We start from the raw sequence: 11942 nt of genomic DNA, 5'->3' as shown, positions 1-11942 counted from the left end.
CACTGTTCTTCCTCACCCTGAGCCCCACGACGAGAGCCTGGCCACTTCTTCCCTCGGCTGGGCAGCAGCACTTCCCAGTGTGAGCCACCAGGGGGCGCATGGCCCTGGCGTTTCCTCCTGGGAGCCCTGGTACCTCTTCAGCCGGGCGGGTGTCCAGCCTCACCATAACCAGCACACACTGAGGTGAAGCTGAGGTCTGGGTGGGGGTGGGATTGGGCAAGAGGCTGGAGCAAAACATGTTGGTCAGGGCCAGGCCCAGGGGGCTTTCCAAGCAGAAACCCAGAGTGAAACCCAAGCTGTGATCCATTCCAGAAGGAGGCCCGGTTCTCAGGGATCCATGAACTGGAAGAGGTCGCCAAATCCCCAGGGGTCAGGGCTTGGGCCAGCACCCCAGGGAGGGTGGCTCTGGGTGGGGGAGAACCACAAGACGCAGCACCCAGCCTCCCCCACCGGGGCCAGCCCCTCCCTCCCTCAGGGCCTCCTAACTCATCCTTTATACACAGTTGTAACGCCCGAGGTGAGGTGCTGGGAAAGACCTGGGGAGGCGGGCAGGGGTGAGGGCGTCCCAGCACAACAGCAAGACATCCCGCTGCCTAGTGAGCACCAGTGGGGGCCGCTGAGGGCAGGGGCACAGGGCTAGGAGAGCCCGGGTTTGGGCTCTCCTTCATGAGGCAGAAACTCCTGATGCTTCCAAAGTGCCCACAGGGAGACAGGGTGTTGGTCTGCAGAGTGCCCCCATGGCTGAGCCTTGAGCCCTGGACGGTGGCGCCTTTGGGGTCCCTGGGGCATGGGGGGACAAGATGGAGGCTGAGCTGGTGGGGTGGGCAGGTCTCTCCTCAGCCCTCATTTTAGCCCCAGAGGAAAGGGGAGAAGACTGAGGCCTGAGGGGCGGGCCTTGCTCCAGCGGAGGTGGGGGCTGGCCTGGAACTCCCTGGGCCCCAGCACGTGGACAGGGTGCACCCCAGTTCCCCAGCCGTTATGGGGTTCAGCTCCCCCCTGGGGCCTGGAGACTTGGCTTCCCCTCTCTTTCCCGCCCCTCATCTCCTGGACACGGATGTCCAGGGCCCTTCCTGGCTGTGCCTCCCTGATCGTACTTCTGGCCAGCCCAGCACAATGCCTGTTCCTTCCCTGGGCCTTCACTCTAGCAGTCCCTGCATCCTGGCCTCTGCCTGACCAGGAAGGCTGGGGAGAGGGGGCGTTGTTCTACCCTGACCCCGCCGACCTCTCTGTCCCTGCTTCCTCTGCCTCCCGGGCTGGCCCTGGCCCAGGAATGCACTCTGGTTCCTGGTTGAGCAATGTCACTGTGGTTTGGGGGTCCGGTGGGGGTGGTGGGAGGTGACCGCAGCCCTCCCCAACCCCCAAGGGTGCCCCAGTAGCCCCTCCAGCTCAGGCTGGCAGGGGCTTCGGAAAGGGGGGCCTGGCAGGCTCTGTGGCTGTGTGGGCATGTTCCTCAGTTTCTCTGCTGTGCCAGAAGGGGTAAAGAGACCTGGGGAGGGCAAAGCTCAGCTGGAAAGGAAGCTGGGAGAATGTGGGGGCTCTGGGGGTGGGAGTCCAGCCCCTGCACCCTGGGCCTTGCTGAGTCTCGTCAAAGGGGGCACCTCGGGGAGCCCCCACTCTCCCAGCCACCTCCCAGCTGGGCACCCTGAGGCTTGGGCGGGGCAGGGTGCAGGCCGGTGCCCCCAGGAGAGGAGGTGCTGTCAGCTCAGGAAGAGGGAAGCAGACATTTCACCAGGGATGGGCAGAGATGCAGGTGGAAGGGAAGCCCGCTCCCTGAGGCCCGGTGGCATTTCCGGGACAGCAGGCCCCAGGGGTGGACAGTCCGGTGGGCACTGTGTACCAAGGGCTGGACGCAGGCCCTGTCTTCATTCCCCACACAGAAGTCTTGTCCTGGGCACTTGGTGTTCCAGTCGCCTCCCCTGAGCAGACAGGGAAGCCAAGTCCCCTCTTGGTCACCCCCGGCCACCCCCCTGCCCTGGCTTCAGCTGAGCTGGGACTTGAACTCGGGTCCTGATTGACATTGCCTTGGGTCCCCCTGTGTCTGCCTCTGGTCCCCTTTAGCCCCAGTGTCCTCTGGCTCTGAGGATGCTGCGGTGAGCTGCGGCTGGGTGGGGCCCCATGAAGAGGAGGTGAGTTGGGGTTCTGCCCTGGCCCCCTGCCCCACTGAGCCTGATCCAGGGGAGGGTCATGGGCAGGCCTGCACTCTGCTGTCCTGGCTTTGCTGGGAACCGGGGAGCAGCCATGGGGTCCTGGGAGCCCTGCACCCCAGCTTACCCCGGGAAGCCAAGCAGGCACCAAGTCCTCACACACACAGGACGGGACAGGGTAGCCCTGGGCATTGGCAGCCGGTGGGAGGGGTGATTGTACCAAGGCTTTCAGGGGACAAGCGGTGGGAACAGCAGTGAGGGAGTTAACGACAGCCGCTGACTCCTCTCTGGCAGGAAAAAGTCCCCATAGACGCCCTGCTGCCTGGAGTCTTGCCAGGGCCAAGACAGGGGCTGAAAACTGGAAGTCCAGGAGGGTGGCCAGCTCTGCCTCTGAGGTGGGCGCTGGAGGAAGGCAGCAGCCCCGCTGCCAGCCGCCCGTCCACATTCCCACCTGTCCGCCTGGCTGCCTGTTGTTCGCCTGGAAACCTGTCTGTCTATCTATCTGTAATCCTGACTCTGTCCACTTGTCCATCTGACCGTCCTTCTCTGTCCGGCCATCTGGCTGTCAATCCATTTGTTTGTCTCTGGCTCCGGTCTATTTGTCCATCTGTCCCATCATCTGTGAGTCCATCTGCTCATCTTGTTGTCCATTCATCCACCTGTCTCTCTGTATCTCTCCGCTCACTGGTGTGTGTGCCCACTTACCTCCTCTCTCCCCCTGGGCCATAGAGCCATGGCCCAGGGCCACGGGGCCATGGTCAGCATGGTCCTGCTGGGGCTGGGGCTGGCACTGGCCATCACTGTGCCTATCGTGGTCGTCTCTTGGCACCGTGTCCACTGTGGCCCCCAGGCCTTTGCCCATGCTGCGGTTGCTGCAGACTCTAAGATCTGCTCGGACATTGGACGGTGAGTAGGAAGTGGGTGGGAACTGGGTGGCCCTTGGCGCTGACCCCTCCCGGAGACTTTGTGACCAGTGGCGAGAGTGTGGAGAAGGCACACGTGTGTGCATGTTGGCATGTGGGGGTCGTGTGGGTTTGGGCTCCAGTAAGGAAGCAGCCTCAGGGCCCTTGCACAGACCAGGTAGCAGGGGTGCACAGGGTAACAACAGTGTGGGCAGAGCAGAGGTGGTGTGTGAGGCTGATCCTAGCTCCAGGGCTTGGGAGGCCCAGCGAGGGCACTGCTGCAGTGTTGCTTGTCTGGTCCCGGCCCCTTCAGAGAAGCCCAGGCAGTTTTCCAAGGCTGGTGTCTTTCCCCAGGGACATGGGTGAGGGGGTTCAGGGGCTCCATGTGTGAGGACTGCCTGCCAGGACCAGGCTCCCCTCCTGGCCCTGGAAAACTGGCCTCTGATGGCATCATGTCCCCTGCGGCCTCCCCTCTGCGTGTCAAGGCTTGGAGCCAGGCCAGTGGCAGGCAGAGTGACTGATGTTCGGTGGGCCGGGGCAGGGGGGCTGTGGAGAGGGGCCCCAACTGATGTTTCCCAACGCTCTTCCAGGAAGCCCAGCCCACAGGAGGCTTCCGCTGCCTGCCAGGACAGGATGCGCAGGACACCCCTCCTGGCCCCTGCCCCACTCTGGGCTTGTGGGAGCCTGGGCTAGCAGCCCCCTCCCTGCCGGCTCAGTCTGCTTCCCGGAATATCTGCCTCAAGGGCCATTGTCAGAATCAGAAGTGCTTTGTGAACCAAAGAGGACTGTCCTGGACCAAGGGGCAGTGTGCCTGAGTCCCACCCAGGGCACCACTGGGCAGATGGCATCCATGCCCCCTTCGTCCCGGGGTCACCCCTCTTCCGTGCTTTCTCCCTTGGTTTCATTCATTCCTTCCTCCCTTCATCTTCCATCTGTCTGTTCGTCTGTCCCTGCCCTGCCCCCTTCTGGCCTGGTCCTCAGGCTCTTCTCAGGGTGCTTTGTCCCCTCCCTCAGGGCTCCCTCTTGGATGACAGGGACAAGTTGGGGGCAGACTGCTTGGTCTTCCCAGAGGGCTCCCAGGGGCCGGGAGGGGAATGACCCCTCTCAGTGCTCTGAGAACTGCAGAGGCGCTGCGCCCCCTGAGCCCCTATTTGCAAGGATGCAAACAAGTCGGGGCTTCAGACCCAGAGACCACTGATGGGGACGCGGCCCCCAGGGGTGGGGGGCTGCTGCCACGGATCTGCGAGGGGGTTCCGGGCCTGCTGTGTCTCCCCAAGTCTTTGTTGGGGGTTTTGGAGGGCTGGGGGTTGGGGTCTCTGCTCTGCAACCCTCGCTGGTGAGGTGAGCAGATGTGGTTCCCCCCAAGTGTTTCATGTCCTCGGCGTTCCACTTCCTGTTCTTGTTCTAGGAAACCAGGGGTGGGAGAGAGCCTGGAGCTGCCACAGCTGCTGTGGGACAGAGGCTCACATGATCTGGCAGGGCTGGGGAGATCCTGCAAGGGCCTCCTAGACCCCACCTCCTTCCACCCTGTGAGCACTGGGTTCTCTCAGTGGGGCTGGGACTCCTGCAGCAGCCAGAGCCCCTGGGGGAGGATCCGGCTCCGAGCCTAGTGTACACACGATAGAAGCACGGTGACAACGAGGTCCGTCCCATCCTGCGTGATGCCAGTGTGTTAGGCTCATGTTCAAACTGGGAGTTCCAAGGCTCCACGTGAGTGCTTGCCTTCTAGCGAGACCAGGGTTAGTGGTGATTTTTAGGCTTTGTGATGTCTGTCTGCCGTGACCACTCGGAAACGCCACACAGGATCCTGAGCGGGGGGTTCACAGTTCCACTTGACTTAGAGGAAACTAGGCCTGCACAGAAGGGACCAGCTGGGTGTCACAGCATGAGCAGGCCCAGCTGGGACTGTCCTGCTCTGCTGCCCCTGCAGAGAGGGAATCTCTCTGGGGTTGTTGGAGGGTGGAGTCTTCCCAGGGTCCCCACCCTCCGCCCAGGATTCCAGCCTGCCCAGACCCTGGGCTCGGATCGTAAAGGCCAGAGCTTCAGTGGCCATGTGGGTAGTTGTAGAGGGAGCCGGCGGGGGGCCCAGGGTGCTTGTCCTGTGGGGCCCTGGAGTCAGGGGTGGGGAGGGGCTGGGCCCCGCAGGTTGGGTCTTGTCAGCTGCTTCAGACCCATTCAGGAGTCGGCCTGTGGGTCATGCCCTTGGTGCAGAGGAGAATGGGGACTCTGGACAAGCCTCGGTTTCCCCACCTGTGAAGTGGGGCTCGTGTTGGCACCTCTGTCACGGAGGTGTCCCTGGCCTGTTGTAACAGTGGCTTGGTCTGGATGTGGTCGGCATCCCAACAGGGGACCCTGCTGTGGGGAAGGCCCACGGGATTATGGTGTGATGTCACCCTTCCTCCCCTCCCAGCCCTTGTGACCCTAGTGGCTCTCTGGACTCCCAGTTGGCTCACCAGGAAATTACTGCACTTACAACCCTCTGGGGTTCAGGAGGAAACAGCCTGTATACCTGGGCATCATGCATACACATGTGTGAGCGTGCGTGTCCGAGTGTGTATGTGACAGCAGCCTTCCAGCTCCTTGGGGACAGGCAGGTGAGAGAAGTGTGACTGCTCTGCACCACAGCTCTCTGCTGGCCACAACTGGCCCCTTCACAGCTGAGGAGACCCAGGCTCAAGGAGGGTGAGGCACGTGCCTGGTGAGTAGGAACCCCAACCCAGGTGGCCCCAAGCGCGTACCATCCTGTTGACATGACCGTGTTCGTGGTACATGTTGGCGGACATCGTGGATGCGTGAAGGTGTGTGATGCTTGGCTACCTGCAGCACCTGCCACCTGCCAGCCATTGTCCTGGAGTCATAGTGGTAGCCAGATGGTCGAGGCTCTTGCCTTCGCAGTGGGGGGAGATAGACAATAACTCCACACCTAATGCTGAGGGATTGGAAGTGGTTATTGGTCGTTGTGGGTATCCTCGTCTGTGAAATTTCTGTTAAAATCTTTTGCCCATCTTTCTGTCAAATGTATATCAAATGCATTTTCTGCATTATCAAGACAATCAAATGACTTTTGTCCCTTTAAAAAAGTGCAATGGGACTTCCCTGGCAGTCCAGTGGTTAAGGCTCCACACTTCCAATGCAGAGGGCGTGGGTTCGATCCCTGGTTGGGGAACTAAGATCTCACATGCCGCGGGTGTCACAGCCAAAAAAAAAAAAAAAAAGCAATAAATGTTAAACTGCCCTTGCATTCCTGGAAGGAGCCCAGCTTGTTCATGATTTAATATCATTTTTATTTATCCCTAAGTTTGATTTGCTAATATTTTGTGTAGTATTTTTTTCTTCATATTCATGAGAGGTACTGGTCTGTAATTTTCCTTTCTTCTCATGTCCTTGTCAGGTGTTGGTGTCAAGGTTACACTGGTCTCATAAAAAGAGCTAGGAAATGTCCTCTCCTTTTCCATAGTCTGCGAGAATAGGTTTTGTGGTGGTGTTGTTTCTTGTTCTTAAGATTGGTGTTATTTCCTCCTTAAACGTTTGGAAGAATTTACTGGTTAATCTTCTGAGCCTGAGTTCTTTGTGTGCATGTGAAGGTTTTAAATAACAGATTCTGTTTCTTTAACAAGTATAAGACTTTCAAGTTTTTATTTTTTCTTGAGTCAGTTTTGGTAAGTTCTTTCCAAGGAATTTGTCCAGTTTGTGCAAGTTGTCATGTGTTGGCATATAATTGTTTATAACGTCCTCTCATTATTATCCTCTTAATGTCCAGAGTCTGTAATGAGGCCCCTTTTTCTTTTTTTTTTTTAGAAGATGTTGGGGGTAGTTTATTAATTAATTAATTTATTTTTGCTGTGTTGGGTCTTAGTGTCTGTGCGAGGGCTTTCTCTAGTTGTGGCAACCGGGGGCCACTCTTCATCGCGGTGCGCGGGCCTCTCACTATTGCGGCCTCTCGTTGCAGAGCACAGGCTCCAGACGCGCAGGCTCAGTAGTTGTGGCTCACGGGCCTAGTTGCTCCGCAGCATGTGGGATCCTCCCAGACCAGGGCTCAAACCCGCGTCCCCTGCATTGGCAGGCGGACTCTCAACCACTGCGCCACCAGGGAAGCCCCAGCTTAGTCCTTTTTAATTGAGCACTAGTGAGCGTGTATAAAGATTGTTAAAACTGTTTAGAAATAATTTGAGGCCTATATGCACAGAAATCTCTGGTGTTCCTATACACCAACAATGAAAAATTAGGAAGAGAAATTAAGGAAACACTCCCATTTACCATTGCAAAAACATATAATACCCAGGAATAAACCTGCCTAAGGTGAAAGACTTGTACTCACGAAACTATAAAACACTGATGAAAGAAATCAAAGATGACATAAACGGATGGAGAAATATACCATGTTCTTGGATTGGAAGAATCAATATTGTGAAAATGACTATACTACCCAAAGCAATCTACAGATTCAATGCAATCCCTATCAAACTACCAATGGCATTCTTCACAGAATTAGAATAAAAAATCTTACAATCCGTATGGAAACACAAAAGACCCCAAATAGCCAAAGCAATCTTGAGAAAGAAAAACGGATTTGGAGGAATCAGGCGTCCCGACTTCAAACCATACCACAAAGCTACAGTAATCAGGACAGTATGGTACTGGCACAAAAACAGAAATATAGATCAGTGGTACAGTATAGAATGCCCGGAGATAAACCCACACACATATGGGCACCTAATTTATGACAAAGGAGGCAAGAACATACAATGGAGAAAAGACAGCTGCTTCAATAAGTGGTGCTGGGAAAACTGGACAACTACATGTAAAAGAATGAAATTAGAACACTACCTAACACCATACACAAAAATAAACTCCAAATGGATTAAAGACTTAAATGTAAGACCAGACACTATAAAACTCTTAGAGGAACGGGCTTCCCTGGTGGCACAGTGGTCGAGAGTCCGCCTGCCGATGCAGGGGACACGGGTTCGTGCTCCGGTCCGGGAAGATCCCACGTGCCGCGGAGCGGCTGGGCCCATGAGCCACGGCTGCTGAGCCTGCGCATCCGGAGCCTGTGCTCCGCAACGGGGGGCGGGGTGGGGGCCACAACAGTGAGAGGCCCGCGTACCACACACACACACACAAAAAAAAACTTAGAGGAAAACACAGGAAAAACACTCTTTTTTTTTTTTTTTTTATGCGGTATGGGGCCCCCTCCCCGCGGCGCCCCCTCCCGCCGCGGGGCACAGGCTCCGGACGCGCAGGCCCAGCGGCCATGGCTCACGGGCCCAGCCGCTCCGCGGCATGTGGGATCCTCCCAGTCCGGGGCACGAACCCGGGTCCCCTGCATCGGCAGGCGGACTCTCAACCACTGCGCCACCAGGGAAGCCCGAAAAACACTCTTTGACATAAACCACAGCAAGATCCTCTTCTGAGGATGTCAGAAGCCCTGCTCGGCCGTTCAGCCTCCTCTTCCAGGACTGGCAGTCGTCTGGAGGGGAAAAGCGGCTCCAAAAGCCAGGCTCCTCCCACTCGGAGGCCTGTATTTCTCTCCTGCTTCTGACGCCTTTGAGCAGATGTTTTCTATTTGTCTGGCTTCTCTAGTTGTCTGTGGAAGTTTGGTCTGAATTGTTTGGTCTTTCATTACTAGGATGTCTGCTTTACATGTTAACAGATTATTTTTTTAAAAACCTATGGGAGCAAGGCAGATGCAGGGGACCAGATAGGAGACTGTTACCGTAACCCAGGTGAGAGATGCTGGTGGCTTAGACCAGGGTGGTGGTGTGGTGGAGGAGGTGATGAGAAAGGATTGGAATCTAGGTGTATTTTGGAGGTATAACTAACAGGCAGGATTGGCCATTGGATATGGGGATGAAAGAAAGTGACCAGTCAAGGACGACCCTGAGGTTTATAGCCTGAGGGTGAATGGTTGTGTCCTTTTCTAGGATCGTGATGACTAACAAAGGAGCAGTTTGGGGGGCAGAGGTGGGAGGGAAGGAAAAAGTGCAGTTTAGGTCATGTCAAGAGTGAAATACCTCTTAGATGCCTAGGGGAGGTAGCCTGTGGATGGCTGGGGATAAGTGCCTGGAGTTTAGGGGAGATCAAATTTGGGGGGTCATCAGCACAGAGGTTGCATTTTAAGCCCTGAGCCTGGATCAGCTCATCTGGGGGAGGACATAGATGTACCAGGACCGAGGACTGAGCCTGGGGCTTCTAACATCCTGAGGTTGGGGTGGTGGGAGGAAAACCGGAGTGTGGTAAGTGGGGGTCCTGAAAGCCTAGTGCGGAGAGCACTTCCGAGGTCAAGTGAGATGCGGCCTTTGTGATGGGAATTTAAATTAGTTTTTTCCAGTTTGTCTTTTTTCCTTTGTTTATGGTGTTTTATTCTAATTAAAATGTGTGTTTCTCTGTGCCTGGATGTAGAATCTTAGTTCTTTCATACTTCTGTCTTTGTGCCCTCTTTCCCATTCCAAGATTACCTGTGTCCATGTGGCCCCCATGTGTGCCCACGTGTGGGCCCGGAGCAGGGATATGTGGCTCCGGGGAGGGGTGAGCCCAGCATGGAGTCGTCGGATCAGTGTGTCTGAGCTGAGAAGGTGCTGGGGTCAGCGGTGGGGGAAGGGGACCCAGGCCCAGCCCCTCTTTGGGCCTTGGTTTCGCGTCTGTGACCTTGAGGTGCTGGGGAGGATTCCTGGCTGTGAGGGAAGAGGCAGCCCCCAGTGAGTTGTGCAAGGCTGTGCCCCAGGGAGACGGGCATTTCCTCGGCACAGGCCAGTCTGACCAGCACCTAGGAGCTGAAGGGTTCACCCCTCGCTGCCCGTGGACAGATGGGGAGACTGAGGCCTGAGAGCATTCCCACAGACCGTGGGGCCCTGGGAGGGGCGTTGGAACCCATCAGCCCAAGCCCTAAGCCCTGATGGCAGGGCAGGATCCCGGGGTGACTTGAAAAAATCCAGTCTTGAAGGGGTTGGGCCAGTGTGTCCCCAGTGAGATGAGGAGTGGCATCTGCCAGGCTAGGCTCCCGGCGCTGCCGGGAGGAACGGAGGGGCTGGCCCGGGCCTGGTTCTGCCTGTTGTAAATGAGCCACTGCTGCTGGGAGGACCTAGGGAATAACGGCAGCTGGAGCACTTTGTAAACTGAGAAGAACCTTATATACAGCCAGGGGCAGTGTAAATGGCATCACAATTTGCAATCTGTAGAGTGCTGTACACCTGTGAGTGGCTGGACTTGAGGGGGCAGCCCAGTGTGGTCTCAAAACTAACCTGCGGTTTGGTGGCAGCAAGCAGACCACCCACCTGTCCCCATTCCCCAGTGAATGCTAGCAGAGCAGCCCAGGGCAGGAGGCCAGGGCAGGGGAGCCAGGCCACTTACACTGTGCCATGTTCCCTAGAGCCATCCTCCAGCAGCACGGCTCACCCGTGGATGCCACCATCGCGGCTCTGGTCTGCACCGGGGTTGTCAACCCCCAGAGCATGGGCCTGGGTGGAGGGGTCATCTTCACTATCTACAATGCGTCCACAGGTGAGTCCATACCCGTGGGGAGAATGGGCTCGTCCACAGGTGCTAACAGTGAGGTCCTTTTTAGACCACCTGAGTGTGTGGCCGACCTGCCCTGTCTACCCACGCCCCTTCCTGGGTCTCTTGGTGCCCCCCAACCTCTGCAAAGCCTAAACCAGCGCAGAGGCCAGTTCATGGTAGAGAGAGAAACTGAGGTCGAGAGCAGGGCCAGGGCTGTCTGAGGGGGACTGTTGGTGTGCAGTGAGGCCTGGCAGCCACCGGGGTGCCCCTGACACCCCACACGCCCTGCCCCACTCCAGGGAAGGTGGAGGTCATCAACGCCAGGGAGACGGTACCCGCCAGCCACGTCCCAGGTCTGCTGGACCAGTGCAAGCAGGCCCAGCCTCTGGGCACAGGTGAGGCGCTAGAGGGGCCACCCGCTCCCACCCCACCAGACCACTGGGGCTGACCAGAACCCCCCACCCTGAAGGGGCAGCGCCCCTGATGGACAGCTGAACCACCCTGGCACTGAGGGGTGGCAGCTGGGGATGGGGAGCCCCTGCGGAGGTTTTCCCGGGGGAGGGCTCTCTGAGTTGGGAGGGACGATCCAAGCAGAGGGACCACCTCAGTGGGGGTGGGGGTGGGGATGGGGTGGGTTTTTCTGGGCCCACAGGCCTGGCCATGGACTTTGTGCAGAGGGAAATGGGGAGGTACAGGAGTGTGAGGGGGAGGGCCGTGCTCCCAGGTGGGCTCCAGAAGGCTCGCTCTGGCTGCCACGGCTGGGGGGCCAGGCAGCCAAGAGTGGAGTGACAGAGGGCCCCCGGGGGCCAAGGGGGGCGGCCCAGGGGCAGGGGCATGACACCCATGCCGTGCAGGTGCCCAGTGGATCGGGGTGCCTGGGGAGCTCCGTGGCTACGCTGAGGCCCACCACCGCCACGGCCACCTGCCCTGGGCGCAGCTCTTCAGGCCCACCATCACGCTGCTCCGGGGGGGCCTCCGCGTGCCCCACATCCTCAGCCGCTTCCTGCATAGCAGCTACCTGCGCCCTTCCCTGCACGCATCGTCCCTGAGGTGAGCTCCGATGGGGGCCCAGGGCCCCTCCTCAGCCCAGCCCCTACTCAGCTCCTCCTCCAGCCAGCGGATCAACCTTCTCGGGGCCGGGGCCCTGGCTGGCCAATATGTCACTGAGCTATGTCACAGCTCAGAGACCTCCGGTTCCACGTGGCAGAACCTCATCAGAGGGCTCAGGCCAGAGACAGTTTATGCCAAAGTGATGGGGCTCCCAGGGTGCAGATTTGGGCCCTGCCCTGCCCCCCAACCCACTCTCTCTGGGCTGGCAGGAGGGCTTTGGCCATCCCACTCGCCCACCCGGGCAGCCCACTGACCAGGAGGAATGCCAGGTGCCAGGCCCTGGGTGGAC

At 58.0% G+C, this 11942-nt stretch overlaps 1 protein-coding gene across 7 annotated transcripts in view; it reads left to right on the top strand.

The window, feature by feature from the left end:
• The first annotated feature begins 2455 nt into the window (after positions 1-2455).
• Positions 2456-11942, top strand: part of GGT5 (gamma-glutamyltransferase 5) — a 15926-nt gene continuing 6439 nt past the window's right edge. For 5 of the 7 annotated variants that reach the window (XM_024763655.1, XM_024763657.1, XM_024763660.1 and 2 more), the window contains exons 1-4: positions 2847-3050; positions 10416-10546; positions 10843-10938; positions 11398-11593. In XM_024763655.1, the coding sequence (XP_024619423.1) occupies positions 2878-3050; positions 10416-10546; positions 10843-10938; positions 11398-11593 (596 nt within the window). In that variant the 5' untranslated portion in view covers positions 2847-2877. Of the gene's footprint in view, positions 3051-8339; positions 9622-10415; positions 10547-10842; positions 10939-11397; positions 11594-11942 lie in introns of those variants that run through there. The other 2 variants (XM_024763659.1, XM_024763656.1) reach the window with 2 other exon arrangements.

The sequence above is a fragment of the Neophocaena asiaeorientalis genome, unplaced genomic scaffold, assembly GCF_003031525.2.
Source record: "Neophocaena asiaeorientalis asiaeorientalis breed wild unplaced genomic scaffold, Neophocaena_asiaeorientalis_V1.1 scaffold110, whole genome shotgun sequence".
NCBI classification, from domain to species: Eukaryota; Metazoa; Chordata; class Mammalia; order Artiodactyla; family Phocoenidae; genus Neophocaena; species Neophocaena asiaeorientalis.
The sequence above is the reverse complement of the archived record's forward strand: the minus strand, read 5'-3'. Positions and strand labels throughout refer to the sequence as shown.